The sequence below is a fragment of the Xenia sp. Carnegie-2017 genome, unplaced genomic scaffold (assembly GCF_021976095.1).
Source record: "Xenia sp. Carnegie-2017 unplaced genomic scaffold, XeniaSp_v1 HiC_scaffold_23, whole genome shotgun sequence".
NCBI lineage: Eukaryota > Metazoa > Cnidaria > Anthozoa > Malacalcyonacea > Xeniidae > Xenia > Xenia sp. Carnegie-2017.
In genome coordinates, this window is record NW_025813486.1 from 20,653,131 (window position 1) to 20,679,434 (window position 26,304).

The 26,304-nt window shown below is 34.0% G+C and overlaps 2 protein-coding genes, 4 long non-coding RNA genes and 1 pseudogene across 9 annotated transcripts in view; 2 read left to right on the top strand and 5 right to left on the bottom strand.

The window, feature by feature from the left end:
• Positions 1 to 5,211, bottom strand: part of LOC124448552 (MAM and LDL-receptor class A domain-containing protein 1-like) — an 82,127-nt gene extending 76,916 nt beyond the window's left edge. Inside the window, exons 1-2 of the mRNA XM_046999530.1 lie at positions 5,154 to 5,211; positions 4,958 to 5,078 (exon numbers count right to left, since the gene is read on the bottom strand). Of these exons, the coding sequence (XP_046855486.1) occupies positions 4,958 to 4,982 (25 nt within the window). The 5' untranslated portion in view covers positions 4,983 to 5,078; positions 5,154 to 5,211. The remainder of the gene's footprint in view (positions 1 to 4,957; positions 5,079 to 5,153) is intronic.
• LOC124448550 overlaps positions 1 to 26,304 on the bottom strand; it is a 325,208-nt gene that overhangs the window by 190,434 nt on the left and 108,470 nt on the right. The window lies entirely within an intron of this gene.
• LOC124448559 lies at positions 10,481 to 14,425 on the bottom strand. The gene is made up of 3 exons (XR_006949142.1): positions 14,380 to 14,425; positions 11,581 to 11,642; positions 10,481 to 10,772 (listed from the first exon to the last, which is right to left on the bottom strand). It is a non-coding gene; the product is annotated as an uncharacterized LOC124448559 (long non-coding RNA).
• LOC124448558 lies at positions 14,929 to 16,886 on the top strand. Of its 3 annotated transcripts, XR_006949139.1 has the most exons (4): positions 14,929 to 14,975; positions 15,062 to 15,276; positions 16,165 to 16,421; positions 16,837 to 16,886. It is a non-coding gene; the product is annotated as an uncharacterized LOC124448558 (long non-coding RNA). The 3 variants fall into 3 exon arrangements; XR_006949140.1 differs by lacking the exons at positions 16,165 to 16,421; positions 16,837 to 16,886 and adding an exon at positions 15,921 to 16,041; XR_006949141.1 differs by lacking the exons at positions 16,165 to 16,421; positions 16,837 to 16,886 and adding an exon at positions 15,614 to 15,638.
• Positions 15,342 to 15,920, bottom strand: LOC124448555. The gene is made up of 2 exons (XR_006949134.1): positions 15,638 to 15,920; positions 15,342 to 15,561 (listed from the first exon to the last, which is right to left on the bottom strand). It is a non-coding gene; the product is annotated as an uncharacterized LOC124448555 (long non-coding RNA).
• Positions 20,587 to 21,509, bottom strand: LOC124448554 (annotated as a pseudogene).
• On the top strand, positions 22,930 to 23,451 carry LOC124448556. 2 transcript variants are annotated; one of them, XR_006949135.1, is made up of 3 exons: positions 22,930 to 22,978; positions 23,107 to 23,243; positions 23,371 to 23,451. It is a non-coding gene; the product is annotated as an uncharacterized LOC124448556 (long non-coding RNA). The 2 variants fall into 2 exon arrangements; XR_006949136.1 differs by having other exon boundaries at positions 22,936 to 22,978; positions 23,123 to 23,243.

Here is a 26,304-nt window from a genome sequence, read left to right on the forward strand (position 1 = left end):
TGCAATTAATTTCGTAAATTCACATTAATATTCATGCAGTTAATTTTGTATATTTTAAACTCAAAAACATAAGTTAAGTATTTACCGTACTTTTGTATTCACAAATCTCAAAATTCTGGGTTAATTAAAATGATTTTATTGAAATAATTTACGCGTACATTTACACAAATATTAATGAAGTGCGTGCAACATTAAGTTTCACAGAAGGTTCATATGATAAAAGCATCAAACTTATAAATATACAAATGATTTTACTTTTTTATCTTATCAGCAATTCTTGTTTGTATTTTAGCAACGTTTGCTAAAAGTTCAGCAGAAAAACTTGAAATTGTGTTAAAAGATTTCCAGTCTCTGAAGTCGTGGACACACAGATATCTTTAATGCTCACTAAATTTATCATGAATTTTAACAAACAACTTAATAACAAAAAGCTCTTCCAGCAAAAGTGAAAATCTTTCTATATAATTAATATATTTGTAAAACCCATGGTAATTTTACAATGAAAAATATGTCGAATTGTAGATTATGAATGTTAAAATTGCGTTTTATGAAATGTTATGTGGACTGTCTTAGTAATTATCACAAGTAATTTGAAGAAAAGGATATATATAAATTTACTTTATCTACTTTTCTAACCTAAATACAAATTTTACGACATAGAATTTAAATGTGATATATTTGGGGGTATATGCTAGACTAGTAATTTGTTAAATATTTCGTAAACGTGTTATATATAAATAACCATGGTACAAACCAGCGCTAACATTTGTGATATTCAATGATTGAAAAATCATATGTAAATAGTTTCAAACTACTGCTCCATAAAATTGATAAAAAAATCAACAACATGCACTGTCTTTATTTCCATCGTACCAGAATGGAGCGATGAAAGACGTGCAAGAAAGTTGGATTTTTACTATAAAGGCATATGAAATATCAGTGCATTATAAAATCTAACTATGCAAAGAAGGTATATGTACAACTTTTTACGGATTGTTCATATATTAGTAATAAAAAACAAAGAAATAGCTAAATTATTTAAAAAAAATCTTATATCTTCCAGGATCACCTAAATATGAACTATCAAAATATTTCTCTAACATTCTTTATCCTATAGTCAAAAGTTCACCTCACACCATCAAAAACGCCACCACCTTCGTTGCGAATATTGACACCGTTAAACTACAACCAGACACAATCATGATATCTTACGACGACACATTTTTTTTACATCCATACCACTAGACACAGACAAAGTATTACAAACGAACTATTCACAAACGACAAATCTTGGCAAGACACGACACAAATTGACAAAAATGACATTTTACACTTAGTCAACCTTTGTTGAATATGTCGATGGATCGCGAATAGTTCAGAACGATTTATTTTATTTAAGAAAATATGAGTTTTACATAAGATAGCTCAACAAATTAACCTCACTAGAAATACGTAAATCGAACGTTTTGTTCATATCACGATATTTGGTATATGGTCAGCGGCTAGTATATTTAATAAGTATGCTACTTTAAATAAACACCAACAACCTTTTCCTCTCCACTGAATTCTCCTTACAGAACTCATACCATAGACAAATTTAGGCACACAAATTCGAAGAAACTATCATGCAACAACTCGAATCACAAGGAAAAGATGTGTCGACGACATCTTTGCCATAATCAAGAAAGACAAAACTAAACATATCCTACACACCATAAACAATACCACAAAGAACATAACCTTCACTTAAGCAGAAGACAGGAAAAACAACTTAGTTTTTACATATCCTACTGACCAGAACAGCACACTAAACACACATGTTGTACCGCAAAACGACCCACACAGAACAAACATTCGATTTCAACAGTAATCACCCAACAGAACACAAAATAAGCTGCATACGAACAACTTTTCAACAGAATTAACACTTATGGTAACACCGAAGAAGCCAAGAAAACAGAACGCAAACCACTTATACTCCACATATGTAAAAAACAATTACCCTAGAAAATCGTGGCCAGAGATTTGCCAGGCGGAAAGCGAATTTTCAATATGAACATAATAGACCAACATAAGACTTTTAAAAAAGCCATCACAGTAATAAAATAGATAAGGATTTATTAATAACGTTTCGTCTTTAACTTAAGACATCTTCAGATTAATTGAGTAATTTATATACACGAGGTTTTAAATACAAGTATATATTACGGGGTGTTAAATTACATGTGAGGGGAGTAGGAAGTTTAGATGACGGAATTAAGTGAGAATGGCGGTATATTAAAGAAGGTGAAGGGGAAATGAGTTGCCTTGGGTGTTAAGAGAGGGTTTAAGTTTGGATATAAGAAGGCTTTCATGAATCATAAACTCCTGAGATCTGGTGTTGTATACTCATTTAAGTGTCGATGCTGCTGTGCATCGTATGTGGGTCAAACCACGCGTCATTTACACACCAGAATATCAGAACACTTGGGAATCTCTCCTTAACAGGAAAGCCTTCCTTATGTCCACCACCATCTGCAGTTCTTTCTCATATAAGAAATACATCTCACTCTGCCGATTATAATGATTTCTCAATTCTCTCTTCCTCCTCCGACAACTATGACCTTATGATTCATGAAAGCCTTCTCATATCCAAACTTAAACCCTCTCTTAACACCCAAGGCAACTCATTTCCCCTTCACCTTCTTTAATATACCGCCATTCTCACTTAATTCCGTCATCTAAACTTCCTACTCCCCTCACATGTAATTTAACACCCCGTAATATATACTTGTATTTAAAACCTCGTGTATATAAATTACTCAATTAATCTGAAGATGTCTTAAGTTAAAGACGAAACGTTATTAATAAATCCTTATCTATTTTATTACTGTGATGGCTTTTTTAAAAGTCTTATGTTGGACTATTATGTTCATATTGAAAATACCCTAGAAAACTTACAAACAAAATTATAAACAAAATACAAAACAAAACACAAACCAACAAAAGTAACGAAAAACCCAATGAAACAGTAAAAAAGATCACATTACCATGAATACATAAACGGAAAATCAAAAATGACTGCATGACTTGTTGGACAATGTAAACGTTGCCCAAAAACCAGCGCAAAACTCAAATCATATTTCACCAAACATAAAGACAAGACAACAATTCATGATACAACCGACGCAATCTACATGATACCATTTAAAAATTGGTCAAAACAATACATATAGGAGAAATCGATGAAAATCGAAACAAGACTCACAGAACACAAAAACGCCATAAAACGACGACACCCAAACTCACTACCGGCAGAACATACGTTTGCAAATAACCACACATAGAATTGGACAGAAACTAAAGTACTCGGACGCGCACAGACAAAACACGCACGCAAATTTAAAGACACTTGGTACAGTAAAGACAACGACACAATAAACAGCCATATTGACATTTCTATCGTATGTATTCACAACTAAAGAAAAAGGACAAAAATCTACTAACAACACTAATACCATAGCATCTCACGGTAATAATCTCAATCCACCATTAATAAATAACTTATGCAAAAATTCTCAATTTTTCTACAGTATTTATATATAGATTTAAAGACTGGTAATCCAGGCATGCTTTATTGTAGTCCATGCCGTTATATAATCTAACACCTCATAAACAATTGCATATACAGTGAATAATAAAGTATCTGTCAGTTTCCTGAAGATCACCCTATGGCGTTAAACACCAAGTAGCGACAGCAAAAACTTGTTAATATAATAACTATAAAATAAATTGATTTTTCAATATTGAAGTGTAACTAACAATGCTAAAAATTGCCTTTTATACATTCTTGTTCAAGTATAAATGGTTTTAGTTTATCTTTGTTGTTTTAGTATTTTGTCAAAGTGTTTCCTCGATGTGGTTACATATAGATAACAAAGGTTAAAATTAACGCAAATACTCCCGATATTCAATAATAAAAAATCATGAATAAATAATTTCAAACTACTGATTCATAAAATTGATAAAGAAAATCAACAACAAGTAGTGCCTTTATTTCTATCGTACCAGAAAGGAGCGTTGAAAGACGTGCAAGAAATATGGATTTTTACTAAATAACGTACGACAAATCACTGCATTATTAAATGTAATCTGGCAAACAAGGTATGTACAAGTTTTTACGTTGGAGATTTTTCCTTTTATTAGAAAAACTAAGGAAATTATGAAAACAAAAATATGTTTATAATGCATTGATTTTTCAAACAGAAATATTACTAAGGATGCTAAAAATTACCTTTTATACATTCTCGTTCACTCACTGCTCCAACATTAATGGTACCTTTACCATCATTACAGGTAAGACAACGAGTTTGTTTTGGGTATGGTTGATAAGTATAGATGGGACATTTTTCACATTTCTCACTTTCAAACGAAAAAAATGAACCAATGGAACAATCTATAACAAAGATCATTGGAAATTAAACGTTGACTGACTATTGAAAGTTTACAGTTGATTTTTTATTGGATTCTATGTTTCTTGTCTCATTATGTAATTAACTATGAGTCAAATTAAAAGTGAAAAAATTTCCAAGAACATAAAAGCAAAAAAGTGACCAATCAAAAAACTTCACACTGCTACAAAACAAATACTAACAAAAAGCATAGTGACAGCAAGATATATCAAATTTGTTTACCTCAATAACAAACGACAATAACGAGATATGCCGTTTTAAAATATATGTTTACGTGTTTACGTATGTAACGAAGCTTCTAGAGCATGCAAGCAAGCAACTAGATTATGTCCTACTGGTAACAACAACCCAAAATGCATATTAAAGATAAAATATAAATATATAATATGAAATGTATAATAATTTAATATAATGTTAGTTTATAAATGAAATTACATGACAATAGTTGTTCTCATGTAACACCAATCAATCAAAATACTTTACACTCCTAGAAAACAAATACTTACTATAAGCATTAATAGGAGTGGCCATCTTTGTTGTTGTGTTACAACTTCCTGGGGCAAAAGAAAGATTATCGAGAGCTACAGTGTGGAGGTGTCGTCTACGCACAACGGCTTCAAAGATTACCTGTGAATTAAATAAATGGCTTGGGCAAATTGACAAAATTTAATAAAACAGTATAAATACATATAATTTACTTACCCTAGATAGACCTACAGTAAAATTAACCGTGACTTGGCCTTTTTCCCATCTTCTTCTTCTATCGACATTTAATGACCACAGTAACAGAGTAAATCCGTTATAAAAGTATTCTTGGTAGACATTTAACGTCAGAGAATAACTGTGATACATGAAATACGAAAATGACAAACACACGACAGAGTCGTTGCGATATTTTCCCGCCAACCAAGCTTTGCCTTGTACATTGTATCTTGTTTTTAAATAAAGATAGCGTCCTACAACATATGACAAAATGTAAGATATGTGTAGGCTATACCTCGGAGATGTTGGTAAGAACTCTTGAGCAGGTGCAACCCTCGACCTTCGGTCTCAGGCTTGCATTGATCTGCTCTCAAATTTTCCCAAAGGTCTCCTCGGTTTGCATAAGCCAGTGGAAACACGAAAATCATCTTTTATTTCTTTTGTAAAATAACAATAATGCGAAACAAACAGAACGTTTTAATACTCGTCAAAGTGTACTCAGAATTGATTTGCAAATTCTGGTTGATGGATTGTTTGATTTGATTGGTTGAGCTCATATCGTTTTTCCCAGGCTAAGGCAAACACAGCTCTAAACCAACCAGTGCACGCGTTCCATTGTGTTTATTTTGTAATTATTGATGACAAGCATTTAAAATCTGAGTTGTCATTTTTGAAGACAAATTTTTATTGAATGACCTCTATCATTTTGCTTTTTGCAGCTTAAGCTGTCAGCTGGTTAAGCAGTTCAAAATCTAGCGTCTATTATAAATCACTTCTATCTTACCAAAATTAGAACCAGTAGCGTCATAACTTGGGCCTTCATTTTTTTAAGTATGCTGCACGAAGTTCCCAGTTTAAGTCATTGTCTCCTTCCACATTGTGCCATGGACAAACAGTCGTTCCCAGTCCGTTTTGGAAATCACAGTTTTCGACTGAATGGGAAAAATATCGAAATTTGAATAGCCATATTAGTTGTTAAAAATAAAGCAGAAGCCTGAAATGCATTTGTATGAAACAAAAACACACCACACAAGACAACAGATTTTTAAGCAACGCTATGTTGCACAGCAAAGTTTAAATAATAAAAGCATCATAAACTTTTAAAGGTAAAAATGATTTTTCTTTTTAAAATGTTTATCAATTCTTCTTTTCTGTTTGGCAACATTTGTCGAAAGTTCAGCTGAAAAACCCGAAATTGTGTTAAAAGATTTCCAGTTTACGAAGTCATGGACAGACAGATATCTTTAATGTCCACTAAATTTATCATGAATTTTACCAAACAACTTATTAACATTACATTTTGTAACAAGAATTAACATTTTTCTACCTGCTTTGCTTTCAATGCTTTTATAATTAGCGGGCAGTGCAAAATCTACCTAGTGTGCATCTTAATTAAACGATAATAATGGTAATTCTAATCTACATGGTGTGTCAAAAAACCCTGAAAAATTTGGAAAACGACACTAAAGTCATTTGGGCATACGATTTGCAAACATGTTTCGTGGAAATAGTCAGTTGGATTTCGAAGGCGTTATCTGAAAGTAAAATTGTCTCAAATAAGAAAAATTTATAACGTAAAAATTGTGTTACAGAGAAGCACATTTGAAATAGCTTGCGCATAAAAGTCATATAGGTAAAAAGAAATTGGAAGATATAGGGCTACAATATGACACATGTTTTTAAAGGTAACGAAGTTTTAGGAAATTTTGCTAATGAGTATGCGAATGCATAACATTTAAGTTGCGAATTGCTTTGAATTTTTCATTTTTAAATGGAATTTTTAAATTATCCTTATTAATTATCCATAAATTTGAGGGTAAATTTAAGTCAAATATGACTAATTCATGAAGGTTTCAAAACATGGCAAATAAAAAAAACGCTAAATAATCTGCAATTTGAATGCCAAGTGTTTGTCTAAGCTTATACCTAATTTCATAAAACTTTGAAAAGGTGAACAACATGTACCATATTTTAACCTTTCTTGTTCCAATTGCTTTTTATTCTTTTGATTTTCCAGCAAGAGTTTTTTCAAAAGCATTTTTCGGTAACACAATTCTCCCACGAAATCGTTTTTACTTGCCAAAAGTTTCTGTCAGATGAAGCAGTTATTGGAAGTCGAACTACCTATTTCACTAAAGTTTTTAAAGATCTTGCGCGCTGATGAATTTAGAGAGGTTTTTCTGATTGTTCAATTTTTTTATATAAACCCTGTATAAACAACATGCAAATTATGTACGTTAAAACTTTTTTAATATGGAATGTAAGCTATTGGCCTGTCCTTGTAACTTTTAGTTATATGGAATTTTGAAAAAAGCAGCATTACGTTTATTTTAAGAACTCTCTTGCTTTAACCTCAATACAAATTTTACGATGCAATTTAACAGAGATGTATTTGGTAGTATAATAGAATTATTGTTATTTCAGAAGTTAGAGAAAGTGATGTTATTTTTGTTTTATTTATAGAGTGCCGTGCTTTTCCAGGCTTTTAAATTGCTTTAAGAAGATTATTTGTTCGAACCTCATTTTGGTGAGAGCTACTCACGTGATGAAGGTAAATAAAAATAAGTGGTTAAACGTGACATAGCCTGCGTAAAAGCTACAGACGCAACTTTTCACTTTGTAGTAAGGCATGCAGCATTGCGTTTGTTAACAGATTAATGTTTGTGTTCCAATATCGTTAAGCACCTGCGAAAAAGGTTGAGATCAACAAACGAAAGAACTGGGAATGAGCGTTGATGCTCTAACAAAAGAGAGGCCTGGGAATGAGACTAAGATTCATGTGAAGCTTTTATTGGATTTGTTCAAAGGAGGAAAGCATTGATTTTTCTGTCTGTTTCAAGGTTTGCGCTTCTCTTTGAACTCCTTGCGAAGCCCTTGAAGCACAAACTTACTTTTGTAATCAAAACAAATATTTCTTGATATTCAATAATTAAAAAAATCATAAGAAAATATTTTCAAACTACTGCTTTATAAAATAGATAAAGAAAATCAACAGCATGCATTGTCTTCACTTCTATTGTACGGAATGGAGCGTCGAAAGACTTGCCAAAAATACGAATTTTTACAAATTAACATATGATATATCAGTACATTATCAAATTTAGCCGTGTAAACAAGGTATATACAACTTTTTAGATTATTACTTTTAATATAAAAACCAAGGAAGAGTTAAAAAATATTCATAGTATATTAATTTTCCAGCACTGACGTTTAACTCACAATGTGAAAAATTACCTTTTATACATTCTTGTTCACTCCCAGCACCAATATTGATGGTACCTTTACCATCATTACAGGTAAGACAACGAGTTTGATTTGTGTACGGCTGGTAAGTAGAGCTGGGACATTTGTTACTTTTCTTATTTAGAAACGAGAGAAATGAACCATTGGAACAATCTGAAAAGACAATTTTTGAAAATAAAACATTGATTGACAATTGAAAGTTTACAGTTGATTTATTTATTGTATTCAATGTTTTCTGTCTCAGTTTATTGTGTATCTACTCACGATAGCTTCAACGATTAACTATGAAGAAAAAGTAAGTCGCTTGGACAAACTGCCGAAGTTTATTTTTAAGTTGTAAAAATATGCGTAAGTTGCGTACCCTAGATAGACCCATTGTAAAATTAACTGTGACTTGGCCTTTTTTTCCCCTTAGTTCCTTGATCACCACTTAATGACCACAGTAAAGGACTGTATCCATTATGAAAATATTCTTGGTAGATGTTTAATGTCCCATAATAACTGCGATCCATGTAATACGAAAAAGAAAAACACATGACAGAGTTGTTGCTATAATTTCCCAGCAACCAAGCTTTGCCTTGTAAATAGTATCGCATTTCAGCATACACATATCGTCCTACAACACATGAAGAAATGTAAGATATATGTAAACTATATATATAAAGAATGCATATTTGTTGATAAGTCATTTATTTAAAATTGCTTGATCAACCATTACAGTAATGCTCATAAAGAGATCGATTTATGTTGTTCAAAACACCTTGTAAACTAATATAAGTAAGATTTTTGTGTAATTGTAAAATTTATTTCACCAAGTTTTCTTTTACAAATTTATGAATATAAAATTATCGTGGTTCAGATGTGGCGCAAGAGGAAGAGCAGGGGCGGCTACATCACCCCCATCGGGGAACACTATAATTCGTATGACGGGGAAAATTTGAATGTTTGTCAAGAGTGGACAGAAAATTAAAAGTTTCCAATTTCGATAGTTGTTGTTTGTTTGTAGCTTTAACCAGTCAGAGCTTTTGAACATAAAGTAGACAAAATAAAAAATTGAGAAAAATTTGTTTCCTCAAAGATTCTAGCTTTTGGATTTTGCATACGGCAGTAGATAATTTTATTATGTTGAAGCAAACTTCAGCGTTATGCCGATAGCTACTTTTAGTGCTCTGGTTAAAGATGTTGTATCAATCGTCATTTTATTCGATACATCATGATAATTAAGTATATATCCTAGGACACCTGAATTTTCTTCGGATATGTTTACGATTATTATGACCTAAGTCTTTTTGCTTTTGCAATAAGAAGTTGAAAGCCTGTAACGTAAGAGAGAAGTTCTAAGTGTTCTCAAATGAGACTGAAAAAATGGACAATTATGTTGATATTCCCGAGAATGTACAACTTGTTAGTGTTAAAGAAGCTACTGTGCTTCTGGATCGATATTTATTGCCATAAATTTCGATCCTGTACGAGATCAAGAAAAACGTTAATGCTAAGTTGAAGAAGAGCTTTGATGACAAGAACATTGTCGTGATGAGAGGAAATAGCAGTTACTGCTTTGTCCCATCGATTTTACAACATTCATGGATGAAAAATCTTGCGACTTTCGCAGACTCATTCAATAGCACAACTACCAATTTCCCTGTAATTGTTGCCATGCGTATAAAGCACTTGCAATAAAGAACTTAAAAACAATAAAGAAAAACTAAACAAATAAGAATAATCTTAAAGAAATTAAAAGAAGCCTTATCTGAGCGTTAACTGCCTGCAGTTTGCTGGTGTGACGTGTCATCAACTAAATTCAAAGGGAATTTCAGATCAATTCAAAATCGGAGTAGTCATTTTCTAAAACAAAATCTCACTAAACGATCTCCGTTCATCAATAAAGCCTCTCTATTACATAAATCAATGACATCATACCAAAACTGAAGCCTTCGTCGTTATAACGTGATCTTCCATATTGTGAACTAAGTCTTCAGTCAAATTTGTCAATGCCCTCCACGTTGCTTCACAAACCTAAATTCCAAGTCATTCACATTCGAATTGGCTTAGTACGATCTGCACGTCACAATTCACAAGCGTAATTACATTAAGTAACAACCAATATTTATTATCTTACTCGCTTTACCAAGCTATCCTGTTCTCCATTTACAAAAACTCACTCAGTGTTGCAAGAGATCAAATAAGTTCTTTATCTTGAAACGATATTTTGTCTACTTGAACACAATTAAAAAGCTCTTCTGTTTTATAACTTATTATACGTCAAGGAATTGCGGACAATCCAGTTGTAATCATCAACTCCCTCAACATTGTACCATGGACATGAATTCGTACCCAGGCCATGTTCAAAGTCACAGACTTTAGAGTCAGCACTCGCTGTAAGTAAAAAGGAGAGGAATCAAGCAAGGCAAGTTATATTTAAATACAACATTGAAAAAAGAGTTTTTTTTTCATTCTAATTCGTAAGATTGTATTTCACTGGCTATGTAAGCCAAGTTTATCGGAAAAGTTTTTCTCTTTATCGGAAAAATATTGTAAGGGGCGAGTGGCTGAATGGTTAATGGCGTGACTGTAAGCCAGACGGTGCGGGTTCAACCGCAGCTCGTGGCACATTTAGCAATGTGTCTGCAAACCTAGCCTGGGTTGACCAAAGTCATGTGAGGGAAATTTGGTAGAGGAAACTATGTCCTCGGATGGACTGTACCTGTATCTGCAATGCTGCAGCCTTGTCACACTGTGTCACGCTGATATCAGCGTTGTGGTTGCGTGAAGGGTACGAGTGATAGTAGTCTGGTCAGCTGTCTTCGCTATAATAGTAACCAGGATGTTCCACTTCGCGGAACCCTCATACGTCGAAATCGACGGAGTCCATTATTATTATTATTATTATTATTATTAAGCCAAAATTAGTGTGAAGAAATTTGTTTAAAGAAATTTTTAAATTTTCTTGCATACATACGTCGCATGAAATTTATTAGACAAAGGAAATGATTTAGAAAGAGAAAAGAAACTTTATTTAAAAAGTACAAAAAATAAAAGCTTTGTTTGCAAAAGCTATTCTTACCTTCAATCAAATGAATACATCGACTTTTTTATGTTATTATAAAATACATACAATTTTCGTTGATATTATCAAAGAAAACTTTCAATGTGAAAAGGTAAAGATTTATTTAAGATTTCATACCTTGTGATAACGTAGTACTGACTAACAGCAAAAATGTCAAATCTATCATTGTAATGAAGCTGCTGAAATAGAAATTGTGAAAAATATATTTCATTTTATCGTCATTTTATGAACATCTTCTATGCCTATAGTGGTGAAGGTTTTGATTACTTTATATATGCGATTTAAAGTTTATAGATCGTATAATTTCTTTTTGCACCAGCGACAACATTCGCTTCAACATATCCGTGCGTTACCAAACCTACATTAATACATTGTATGCATTTTTTATCCGAAGACGAGTTTTGATTTTTTTATGAATTTTGAAAAAATTCGAATATTCTAACAGAAAAATAATAAAACAGCTCAACTATTCATAACTAAAGTTTGCACATTAATATGGCCACGTAAAAAGTCAACTTCCGCCTGAAGGTTTTCGCTCGAACGCAGCTTACATTATGCTATCGAAAAAGTATCCATATGAGACCACACACCATACCCGCGAGAATTATCCTCGGGAATAGTCGGAAATGCGGACGATGATGAGGAATACCGTTTTGTGCGTTCGTCTCTTTATCGGAAAAATATTCCAACTTGCTTTGCTAACAATTTTTTATCTCATTCTGTCGATTGACTTACTCTCAGAATAAGAGTAAGGAAAACTAAATTTTGTGTGTTAAAGTTAATAAAAGTAAGTATTTCATCATTAAGTAATTATGCTTGCTCAATTGCACTTTCTGATGGAAGATTTATGGTATAATTGTACTGTGTGTAAGGTCAATCAAAGAATGAATATGAATCCAAGCGCACATACATATCATAGTATAAATGTTATACATTGGCTATATGTCATAGTTTGCACTGCGAAGTGTCTATCCGCGTACAAAGATAAAGCAAAAGCTTTTTTGAAATCAGCAAAGAGGTGGTGGCTTAATCCTAAGAAAATGTTGTTATTTTGAGAAATATTAACTAAAAACATTACGGCCGAAAAATTGACTTGTATGGTTTGCGATATTCCTTGTCATCTATTCAAGCGGAAATAAACATGAGCTCGATTTATCCATTGTACAAACAATTAAAACATTACAAACCTTCATAAAAAATTTTTAAATAAAAGATATTGTTTAGTGACAATGACAAATATCAAATCTAACTCTTTCCAGCAAAAAGTACTAGTAACTTGTACTTAGTAGTTACTATGCTGTACTGTCTTGTATGTAGTCTAATTAAGTATTATATGAATTACTCATACATTACTCTGTTGACTCATACAGACTTACAATACTCTGCTGGTGATTTTCATCAAACGCAGAAAGCAAATAAACTTGTTTTGCCGTCGAATAGCATATGAAGTAAAAATATTATTTGTGTCGATTAACAATTTTACATGAAGTAAAATATGAGACGTGTTAAAGTGCCCTTCCACCAAAATTTTTTTAGCAATATCAAATCTGCCTATGTTTTTAAGCCTCTTTGAGAAAAAATATTTGAATTTGGTCAAATCGTTTGATTTTGGTAAAGCATTAAATTCTCTAAAATCGTCAGTTTAGTAGTTTAATTGCCGAATCAAAAGAACGCTAATTTTCTCAGGCTTAAAAAAGATGAGATTCAAATTTGTGTGTTTTCCGACCACCTATGCTTTGGAGTCAAAATCCGAATCATTATCGCTCAAGTTTTATTGCCTTTCGAGTTTTCTATCACGTATCCCGGTATAAAGTTTTTGTCAGATTTATCTAGCTGAACACTCAATTCTGATTCATTGCTTTCTTAGGAAGACATAATTTCCTCGAATATTATAATAAAACAGCGTGAAAGAACGTGTATGTTTAATATAAGCTAAATATGGCCGAATGCCGACTACCTTGGATGACGTCAAAATACCTTCTAGTGCTAGTTTCTTTTGTATTACAGAAAACGACGGCGATGGGGCAAAAATGCTAAAAGAATAAACAGCTACACTGGGTTCCATAACTAAAGAAAATTTTCAAATCTTGAATTTTAATTTGTAAAGTTGATTTTCAGAGACTTCATTGATTTCATAGTTGTCCAATTAAAATTTTGACTTTCATGCAACCATATGTGACGTACAAATGTGCTACAATTTTAGACACAAAATTTCTATAAGATAGCAGTGAAAACATAGTATAGTAGTTACCAATATGAATGGCTCATCGAAATTGTATTGTTTACATTGAAATAATCAAACCACCTTCAGATTTGATTAAAATCAAGTAAATAATAATATTGCTAGAAAATGCACCAGAAAATCAGAATCAAAATGTTTGAGTGCGGCAGTTTAAAGTCATTCTTTTTATGGCTGGTGCACACAGATTGATTCAACTTTCATCATCAACTTCCTTAAGCAATGTTTGAAGGCATCAATTAACGCATGCAATTTGAATTGCAAAAAAATAACTTAATTCATATGCACGCACAATATCTATAAAATTCATACTCGCATAAGTAAAATAAAATAAAACAGGAATGTTGAAACAATGAGCCTTGCAAAATCTTTGCACACTAGTTGTACAATAATAGATTGCATTTCGAACAGGAGTAACTTTATTGATCCTAAAGGATTAAATTTAACTTCCATGCAACTGTCGGTGATATTGTGAAATTAGGCAGATTGTGGTGTGAAACGTGGCTTTATGTAAACCATCTAAAATTTTCAAAACATCATCTAGTTATAGCAAACAAAAAGCAAAACAATTGGATTATATGAAGTACTGAATAATCATGATGTCGAGTATAAAAAACATCAATTTTGAGATAAAGTGTTTATTTCCCATGCAGTTAAATTTTAGTAGACATTCTAACCTGGTGGTTGTGTCTTTTCATATATACCTTATCCTCCTCCTCATCATCAAGCTTCTTTTATTCTTCCTCACTTCTTTCTATCGAAAATATTATGAAATTCAATCTGCTCAAAGTTTCCACGCGAGTTCTCTAAGGTGTTAAACCAAAATGAAGCATTTCATTGCTGGAGAGCGATAACCACGAACTGTTTTCAAAAGTCTTTTTGAAACTGTGCTGTACTTATGAAACGGAAAATGCTATTTATGGATTGTGGAAAGTCCGCTAGGTGTGAGAAGGGTGGGAGGAAAGTTAAAACATTGAAAGTAGAACAATCCTTAAAGAGTATAATGCGGAATCTGTAAAACACAGGATGTATAATACAACAACTAAAAGATGAAAAATAATATTTAGTTGAAATATAAATTATTACCGTGACGATATCGTTCAGAGCATTACGCCACACGGCGTACCGACAGTGGACGGCTTGGGTGCATGGCAGATTGGGAAAAAAGTACCGACTACCCATACCTTCTTGTGCTGTGGAAAAAATCCGGAAAGCATTTCCTTCGACTTCTGGAGAATACAAAGGATTTGAATACGCTCAACACTACTGAATGGTAGGGCTTATGGCGTATGACAAAGTCTGTTCATTTGTAATTATGTTTATTTCATGTGGGACGTTATTTCTTTTTAGTTATTAAAGCGAGATTTATGTTGCTTAATGGCTTCAGCTTTGCTGATTTTTGATTTGTGATGAGTCAATGGGATATGTATTTCTTTCACTCCAGCGACATCATGAGCTTTGGACAGTGTTGGATTAATGCGTCTGCAGTACAAAACTTCTTTCATCAAGTCCTTAACATATCCTGAAAAGCAAATCATTATTTATGTTGGCTTTGCATTGCACTTTGAGAAAAGGTAAAAGGATTTGAATATGCTCAACACTGCTGAATGGTAGGGCTTATGGCGTACGACAAAGTCTGTTCATTTGTAATTATGTTTATTTCATGTGGGACGTTATTTCTTTTTAGTTATTAAAGCGAGATTTATGTTGCTTAATGGCTTCAGCTTTGCTGATTTTTGATTTGTGATGAGTCAATGGGATATGTATTTCTTTCACTCCAGCGACATCAAGAGCTTTGGACAGTGTTGGATTAATGCGTCTGCAGTACAAAACTTCTTTCATCAAGTCCTTAACATATCCTGAAAAGCAAATCATTATTTATGTTGGCTTTGCATTGCATTTTGAGAAAAGGTAAGTTTATTTTTATGTGCTAACCATAAGTGCTGTCAACTTTCACTGGTTTGATGACCCCTTGTCCTTCTTTTGACTTTGAATAAGCCACTCTCCAAATCAATGCCTCTTCTGTTTGCCCATCATTCTTCGTTTTCTGAGCTTTATTTCCATTCTCATTGAAATGAAGAGCAGCAATAAACAATCTACAAATAAATGTTAAGTTTATGTTTACAACTATTGCAACTTATTGCTTTTGCAATGATGACTTTTTTAAGTAATCATACACAAGTCATACTTATATTACCTTGCTTCCATTGATCTGTAGAAAAAATGGGTATGTTTTCATGCAAAAAGAATCACCACTCGGTGGAAACCTTCGATGGATGAAGTCTGCTTCTGATAACTGAGTTTTCCAATATCTCTCATGAGATACTTGGACTCGACAATTGAAGACAGCTCAACATAAGCTTTTGAACCTAAGATCAGAAGTTAGTTAACAAAAAGAAAAAGAATGTTGATGTTACTTTGAAATTTATTTGCTTACAATACCTTTTTTATCCACATTCTAGGCTCTAACATATCATGTTCACATTTTGGGAATACATCACTATGTCCCTCATGGATGTCACATATATGATTGAGAACTGACAACCACTTTGCCTTGACAAGTTCTTCATCACCATTGCTGGAAGCAGCACACCAGTATACATGGTTGGAAATTGATTGGGCCCAATCCGACAATAATTTGCAACCACTTTTTTTGATGCTGCCAAAATTTTCTTTTTGATTCCTGTTGGAATTTGATTATTGATGAAATGTGTAAAAGGTTGGTTTGTTATGACAATCTATACCTTTTGCTACATGCCATACATCAAAGTAGTGCGCGATTTTTGGTCTTTGTTTTGACATGTAGGATTTGATTTGAACATGTCTGTCTGTGGTCATCGACTTCACCTTCATCCCACTTTCATCAAACTTTGCCAGACATCTTTTTAATCCCTCAAGCTCCATTGCTCTAGAGTTGGTCACTTCATTGGACTGTTTAACATAATTATGTGAGTATTCTAACCATGTTTTATGTACAGTTGTTGAAGAATTGTTACCTGAACAAGTTGTGTGTCTAAAATGTTGTTAGATTCCAAATCCATGCAGCTATATGACCCATACTTGGCACAATATCCAGGCGAATCACATCTTCCATCTCCTTTAAGGTTAATGTTCCTTTCTCTGATTGATTCTAGAAGATGCTTTTGGTTCATATGCCAAACATTTGAAACACTGGGTATCAAATACGCTGTTTGAATATGGCTATATGCACGCTCTGACAGAAATTGTATGCCTGAGTGATGAAGGAATTGAAGAACTTTGCTGGGGCTACTACCACTAAACAAGATGCTGGCTGCAAAGACCAAGTTGCCCAAAGGCATTCGCCCATGCAGAGGTTGGCTATTCCAGTCTCGAACATAACCACAATGACATTTTGCTACTACGTTAACCATACTACCAGTCGTTTTGGTCACAATGGAACAGCTTTCACCACAACATGGGCATTGACTCACTAACTGTCTCAGGCAACTGTTAAACACTATGTATTTTCTCTCATTTTGAACGTCTTCCCTATAACATAAAAATTACCATCAGAGTCAGAAAGAGATAAACGTAACGTTCTGAGAAACATATAACAGAGAAAAGCAATGTAAAGAATAGTCAGGTGACTGGATAGTTGGTACTAACGTTGCATTGTCATTGTCGGATTCTTCATTTTCGCTTAACCCATTTGAACATTGAGAGTCTGATCCATTGTAGCTATTGCTCATCGTCGACGTGCTTTCTGTATCTATGGAAAGCCATAGTGTACAAAAGTAGTCGAGATTTTTTTTTTATAGTCGAGAATTTTTTTTTTATAGTCGAAAATTTTTTTTTTACAGTCGAGATTTTTTTTTTATAGTCGAGAATTTTTTTTTACAGTCGAGATTTTTTTTTATGGTCGAGAATTTTTTTTTATAGTCGAGAATTTTTTTTTTACAGTCGAGAATTTTTTTTTACAGTCGAGAATTTTTATGGCAGTCGACATTTTTTTCGCAACAATTTTTTCCGCGTTTATAGGCGCATTAAAAACAATATGGCGACTGAATCTTCATCAGGCGCAAACGAGATACTTTCGCAAATATTTAACCGTATCGAAGAATTGTCGGATGCCTTGGCAAGTACTGAGGCATCTTCCAATAACTATGCTAGTGTTGAAGTTCACGACTCGGTTGAGAATGAAGTAAGAAAGACGTTTGGACAACATTCATCATCATCAGGTATGGAAGTAAATCAACCAAGTAATACAACGCAGTCGCACTGCACAAATCATACATCCGTCACAGCTTCCTCTTCACATCTGGCAACTCCTTCCTACAATACCAGAAGATATTTCGGTGACCAACGGTCAACTATGAGATCAAATCGTCGGAGAAAATGTTCTAAATCGAAAAAAGTTAGTACTGGGCCATTCTCGCGTGATCTTATCTTACTATCAGGTCCAGATGACAAGAATGTACCTCGTCAAGGAGGAAAAGTTTTTCTGCAGGAAAATGGACACATCATCAGTGCGTTTGAATTTCACAAAGAGTAGACTGACATTGACGTAGAACTTGAAATACGCCAAGCTTTTCAAGGAACCCTGCCTGATGACGTGGAAATTGAGATTGTGCATTCTGTCCATACAGCACTTCTCAAACCTACATTAGCTCAAGGTCAATATTTAAATGGTTCTGTAATCAACAGAATCTTTAGCACCAACAAACCAGTTTATATTAGGCCATGTAGACAAATCCTAAATCAGCCTACAAGTAAAGAGAAACGTAAAAGGTATAGTCTTCCAGAAAATGTGTTTGACGATGTTGAGGATGATGAATTATGGAGGCTATCAAATGATTCAAGTCTTAATGAAATCTTAACTAACATTTTCCAAGGTGGGATTTGAAAAAATATTCTTTTTTTTATTGTTTTGGAGTAAAATCTTATAAAAAATCTATAGCAGTATATATACGTGTTCTAGAGATGGAAAAAGATTAAAATATATAATATAAAGCTTTTTATACATTGAAAGGAGCAAAATTGTGTAATGTCTATATTTCAGTATTTGTCATAAACACTTATTCATATATTGTAATTTATCAAGCAAATCAAGTTCAATTTGGAGAAACAAATCAAGCTACTGTGGTCATAGATGAACCCTTGAAGCAACATGAAGCCATTAATGATAAGCAGCTTGATGATGCTGTTGCAGATATGACCAATCCTGAACCTTCTACTGAAATGCAAAACAACCAGTGTGAATTGTTTGAAACAAACTTGGAAGAACCATTTGATTTACAAGGTAACTGATGTTTCCATGCATATGAAAATAAAATGAGTCAGACATTGTTAAAGTTATTGACCCAGTTAAAGAATCAAATAATCACAACTACATTAAATAGTTTATAATAAAAACAATTAAACCACTAAAACCATGTTGTTTGAAATACAAATAGTTAAATGTATCCTTATGTCTTCCTTAAGTCTTCCACAATATTCATCATTATCATCATCATCATCATCATCATCATCATCATTATCATCATCAGTATTATTTTTATTTTTATTTATATAGAGTATGCCAAAGAAACTATACAACCTAGTTGAATATTTTATGCCTGTTATCTTTAATTGTATCCCAAGTACCCTAGCATTTTTCCATTAGTATCCTTATTAGTACTTGCATTATTTGTATTATTGCTATTCGTACTACTATCAATATTATTAAACTGTGATAAATTTTATCTGCAGACATCGATCACTCACTTTTACCAAAAGTGTTATAAAAATAGATTTGTTACTTATGCCTGATAAAAATCTTTGTTTTTTGTGATTGTAAAAAGTGCTATATTATTTGATTTGAAAGATGATGGAGACGTAAATATTGATGCAGATGGTGAATTATACAGTGGTAATCAGCTTCATGAAAACAATCGTTTGGCTAAGGAAATCACCATTAACCGCCACAATGTGTTAGCAGACATGATTATTGCGTTCAAGGACGAAAGTATTTTGTCGTGTTGCCTAGAGATTGTATTTATCGACGAAGCAGGAGATATCGAAAACGGAAGAGGTTCTGGTGTAAAACGAGAGGCGCTTAGCATATTTTGGAGAGAGTTTTATAACTCACTGGCTACTGGTGCTTCCGAAAAAGTTCCAGCTATACGTCATGACTACCAACAGAGTGAATGGAAAAGTATTGCTCGTATTCTTGTTGCAGGATTTACTAACTTTGGATATTTTCCTGTTACTTTGTCCAGTGCATTTATTGCTTCCTGTCTTTTTTCGGAGGACGCGATTCCTAAGGATTGGCTAATAGAGTCTTTTCATCAATATATATCAAAGGACGAAAGTGACACTTTAAAAAGAAGTATCAGTGATGAATGCCCCGACCCGTCATTGGACGAAGATGTAGCTGACGTGCTTTCAAGTTTTAAGTGGCGCAGGGTGATTAAAAAGAGCTCGATGCCAAAAAGTATTGAGGAGTTAGCTCATCAAGAAATAATACAGCGTCCAAAATACGTGGCTAATGCATGGTAACCGATCCTGAAGCAACTGAAAGGTTTTAAGCAATTTGAAACTGTTGAGAGTTTGGTGAGTTTTTATGAAACAAAAAAGCCGAACCAGAAAAAGGTTTGCAAGCTTTTTATTTCAAGCCCAGCCTCTGATGCCGAACGGGAATGCTTCTCTCATTTTAAGTGGTTTGTTAAATCTCTTGACGACAACGTTATTAGTGTTTTTCTCCAGTATGTTACTGGTAGCAACATCATTGCAGTTGATTCAATCGAGGTTGCATTTAGTGATGAATCAGGTAACGCACGTCAACCTGTTGCGCACACATGTGCTCCTCTACTGATAATACCATCAACTTACCAGTCATACAACGAACTGTCCGAGGAATTCAATAACATTTTTCGACGAGAAGCTGCATGGTCATTTTACATAGTTTAATAGATAATGGATAAAGACAAGCAATTAAACAACAATGTTGTGGTTGAAGTTATACTATACTGTATACGTACGTATACAACTGTTCTGTTATAGTGTTCTGTTATCAAGAGTTTTACTTCACAATATCCCATTATATGATACATTTATGTAGTAAAAAATTGTTTTGTAGATAAATTATAATGTATATTGTGTTTCTCTTCACCAAATGCAAGAACGGCAAACCTCTTAAAAAATCCTTTGACTTCTAATATGTGACAATGAAAGCTGTTACGACGATTGTTGATAAAATGGTATATTTTTAAGGCTCAACTCATTCTAATAATCTTTCATTAAATAGTTTCTATTGTTCCTAAAAAATATTTTGCAAATATTGACGAACTGTGAGGTAGTGGTGAATTCCGTGATTGCCGTCATCACTTAAAGGTTCCGGAACAAGGCGGCGTATTTCATTGACATGATCTTCGGTCAACTCAGCTGAATTTTCAGGGACAGCAACCATATTGTCCGTTTCGATATCACCTACCGCGCCATCAGGATCAATGCCATATAAATTTACATTATCGATATTAACGTCTGTTAAATCAGTGTCATTAAGCTCAGAACGCCATAGTGCTAGGGGCGACATGCTCCGCATAGTTCAAAGTCCATGATGATTCCATTGGTTGACAAACTCATTGAGTGAGGCTTGTATTGCAGGAATGTAAACGTGGTGCAGAGCATACAAATCGATTTCATCGTGCGCATCAAGAAGCTCGCTTTCCTCCATAAAGTGGAATAGATCTTTATAATAGGAGGAACTCACTCTATTCACCTCCGCCCAAAGGCGCTCAGTTCTTTGGTTATGCTCGCTGCGTCCGGCTATGAAGCTTCCTCTGTTTAGACCTCTATTAGCTATCATAAACCGTGCAACGTGTACATTTTCCACCCCCCTATCGCCACGTACGCGAGATGGAATCCCAAATCTTTGTGCACCATTGACAAAACATTGCAAAACAGTATGCGCAAGATTGTTCGTGAAGCATTTCAAATAAATAATAGTTCTGCTATAGCCGTCGATGCAACCATGCAGGACAAATCTCCAAGTGATGAGTTTGTCATTGGAGTCAATGTGCCAGAGATGATTTGGTTTCCTCACATTGTACACCCGCCTTTGTATAGCGTATCTCCGTCTTATGGCACGGTTAATAGGGTCAATAGTTTCTAATGCTTCCCTAACTCTCCACCTTTGGATATGAATACCCCGACCACGCAAAGCTCCTCTTACGTAAGTTTCGCCAGAGAAGGTTGTCAATCTTAAAATATCTCTAATGTACCGTTCAAGCTCTTGTTCTGTTATGTCACAGTAAGTGTTTGCTATACCATAGTCTATTCTTCTTCTGTAAAGAGTTTTGGCACTCACTCCCAGGCAACTGGCAATGGCTTTCCAATTCATACCCGTACTGCGTAATTCTTCAATTTGGTCTGCTGTAACAATGTATCTACGTCTGCTTCCAGAGCTTGCTTTTTGCGGAACTGGAATTCTACAACGTATCGCAACTTGCTCATTACATAAAGTAATCTGTGTTCGCAGAAATTGAAGTTTTTCTCTTAATATATTGAGTAAGTTTGCTATGAGCGGCGATATGGGATGTTGTTGATTTCTAAGGACTAAGGAGATGGCCATTATTATTCGAATATGTCCTTCAAGGCGCTCACATAAATGTTCTAAGAAATTGAAGTTACCAAGAATATCGTTCCTATCTATACGTTCTATACAGTGTTGTATCGATAATAACAAATTTTCTAAATCTTCGTCGACAGCTCTTGAGACGTTTGACATTTCTAATAAAACCACAGTAATGAAATGAAAAAGCTTCGCTATCTTTCTCTTAGTTTATAATCAGACTTAGTTTTTGATTTTTAATTGCCAAAAAATTCTCGACCCCAAAAAAATTCTCGACTGTAAAAAAAAATTCTCGACTATAAAACAAAATTCTCGACTATAAAAAAAAAATCTCGACAGTAAAAAAAAAATCTCGACTGTAAAAAAAAATTCTCGACTGTAAAAAAAAAACTCGACTCCAAAAAAACTTCTCGACTATTTTTGTCCACTATGGCTTTCCATATGTATCAGACCATACAGCGCTATTCTAAAAATGTTCAATTTCACATGACGTCGTCTGTGTGCTGTGATTTTTTGTTGAAATGAGCTTAACCTCCATACCTTATCGTATTGCTGGATTTTTCACAAAAATCAAAACGGGCGAAATGGAAAGTCTATACCTCTACTTATCATATTTGGCACTTTAGTTTGAGTGGCTCTTGACCTTACGTGTTTTTGCGGACGGATTGTTATGGCTGCTTGGCATTTCACATTGCGCTTCTAAGGTACGTTAAGGAATTTGCTATGAGTTAAAATAACACAGAAAAGATCAAACGACATTAGTCTGAACTAGTTACCACTGTATATGTTTGCGTTTCGCTGTCTATATATATTTTGACATCTTTCATCTTAGACAAACTTCCTTTGAGGTAAAACGCACAAACACTTCGAGCCGATGTCGACACATCGTGGTCGTCGTCTACAAGAAAGTCGTCATGTTCTGCAAGAACGTCGTCAATAATCTAAAATTATAAAATTGTCTTCAATTTGGTAATGCTATATAGCTTAGTTTTTGATAAATGTAAACAAATATTGCTAACTATAATTATAGTATTCACCTCTTGCCTTCGTCTCTTCTCAAATGCAGTTCTAACATTTGTTGGATGCTTCCTTTTAGATGCTACACTTGTGGGTTCCACAGAGTATTCAAAAATCATGGGTACAGGATCCTTCTTAAGGCGAAGCCGTCCTGCTGTCCATCCTACTAATTGCATCGCTTCAAAATTTTGCACGAAGCACGAGCTCTCGAAATGTTTTGAGCACAATTTTGAGCTCTTTGTTGACTTCCAATTTTTGCGTCGGATCTTTTCAATCCAAATATCTCGCATGCGCTTGTTTTCAGGAAACGAAAAAAAAGAAATCTTTTGCTGCATTTCGTGGTTCTTAGAAGAACCGTTTTTACAATTAAATGCGGCACAATAAACCATATTTTCAATGCTAAATTGTCGTGTTGTTAAGAAGTTACCAATATATTTTGAACAAAGCGCGCAATTGACCGCGTTTAGCTAATGTCAACTATTACGTCACAACGACCTTTTTCCAATCGGTAGCCATCGTTAGCTCGTCGGGCATTTTCAATACGTTATCAGTAAAGCATCGACTTTAAACCTCCATATCTTCAAGAATAATTATCCTTTGAGTCTCAAACTTTGGTGAACTATTAGTTGGAGCTATACCTCCATGTAAAGAACAAAAATAAGAATCCGAAATTTATGTTGCATGTGTCCTTTAAACATTTCAGTATTAGCATTTCAAAAGTATATTGGTGCAAGGAAGCCGCTTTGGAGATGTTGTTTGTGTCTAGTGGAATCATTTACGATAACAATGATTTTGCCAAAAATGTTATTATTTTTGGTAAATTTTGCGACAATGGTAATTGTGTTCATTCTGATGGTTCATTCGTAGTCATTGCTTACATTGCATGACCTTAATAAACAGACTGTAATGTGACGACCATTTCCTTTAATACAATGACAGGAAATTGTTCTGGTACATTACCCACAGTTATTTTAAGCCAAACACATGTCATGTGAAAATGTGCATGTGAGAGGACTAATGACTAGTGAACAGATGACTGAGAAATGTGACGTAGTTTCTCGAGAAGGTAAGTTTATGTCAGTTGTGTCAGTGGTATTAAATAAAGTATTGGATAATCATGATGTCGATTGAGAAAAACGTTAATTCTGAGGTAAATCTTTTCTATGAAGATAACTTTAAATACATTTTAACCCGGTGCTTGTAGCTTTCAATATATGCTTCATCATCATCATCATCAATGTTCCTATATTCTTTCTCACTTCTTTCTATCAATAATTTTTTTCAATATTCAATCAAGCCACAAAATTCTCCAGTGAAGTCTACAAGGAAATGAACAAAATAAACCATTTCATTGATAGACAATGATAACCTCCATACAAGTAATTTCAAAAATTCTGTCAAACTGTGATCATATGCCGTCAGGATCATGAAACCAAAAATGCTATTTCTAAAATTTGGAATATCCGTGAACAGATGGGGTTAGCCGATTAGGGAAGTTAACATGGAAAATAAAATGATCCTGACGGAGTAAACGTAGAATCTGTAAAACAGGGGATGTCAAAATAATGAACAAATAAAACGTATCTTCGTTAAGTCGATTGCAACCACACTACTTCGAAGGAAAGTTTACCAGCACAAAAGTCCTCTTGCTCTAGTGTTACATCGACAATAATTGAGACACAAATAAATCTTTCGCCCTTAGCTCATTTCTGTTTCACAGTTTATGTCGTTGAGTGGTAACAGAAATCGTCTTTCCCTTGCGTCGGCAACTTTCTTGTCACTAACTTAGGGGGTGTTTACATGAATCCGGAATGACTTTCAATCCCGATCGAAACGTGATGTCAATCCGTGTTTACATGAAACTAATTGTCGTTTTTCTTCGCACTCATTTTAACCCATTTAGCCTCTTTATTTACTTACGAGCTTCAATTTGCCAGAAGACAATACCCATGGCACATGCGTGCTTCGTCATTAGTCACAATATCATTCCAGAATGAAACTCAATTCGCGTTTACATGAGATAAAAAGTAAATTTCGATCCGGAATAAAATTTCGATCCGGAATGAAACTAGGAATGAACTCGATCCGGATCGAGTTGTGACTCATTCCGGATTCATGTAAACATGCATTAGGATTTCTTTTAAAGTGGAATGAGTTCATTCCGGATCGAAACTCATCCTGGATTCATGTAAACACCCCCTTATTAAAACCGGTGATCAACCATCAAAACTTCAAAATTCACTGTTGTGTGAATAGTTTCAATCATACTTTTCCCTTAGCATTGTCACAAACATCTTTATTGATGACCAGATATAAGGTGTTTTCATCGGTCACCATAATGGTAGAAATAGCACTAGCAACGTATGAAAGGTCTACGCTACTTGCAATCACCTGTTTAAGCATAGAAATTTGCATTTTAAAATAACTTTTATAAGTAAACGAAGGGGGATTTACTAAAGCTTCGTTTTCCTTTAAATAAGCAAAGACAAAAGGAAACACAAAAAAATGTGCAATGAAGAAAGCAACTTAATTGAAAAGAACAAAAGCAAATTTAAAAGAAAGTCCCTTTTCTTTTGTTTACTCTAATCTCCGGAGAATATACTTTTCTTGTTCGTGCTCATGTCGTTAGTGAAAACTAGGCGAACGACCTTTACTGAGGCCCTGTTTACATGAGACCGGAACGAAGTCAAACCGGAATGAAAATCAGAATTTGTTGCATGTTAACATGGGACCGGCACGAAATATTTATTTGCGTAATGCCTCATTTGCAGGTTAGTTTTACACTTGCTCGCCATTTTATTTTTGTAATTTGCTTTGACGCGCATGCATTTTTGCAATTTCAGACAGTTATTAATGTTAATTTGACTTTACATTAATGCCGGTTTGAATTCATAAAGTTCTGAACTCAGTTGGATCGGTTCATCAGACTGTACGACGCCGAACCGCTCTGAGTTATTTTTGTACATCTCCCATGTAAACATCTACGATAAATTATACGATAACTGACACGAGC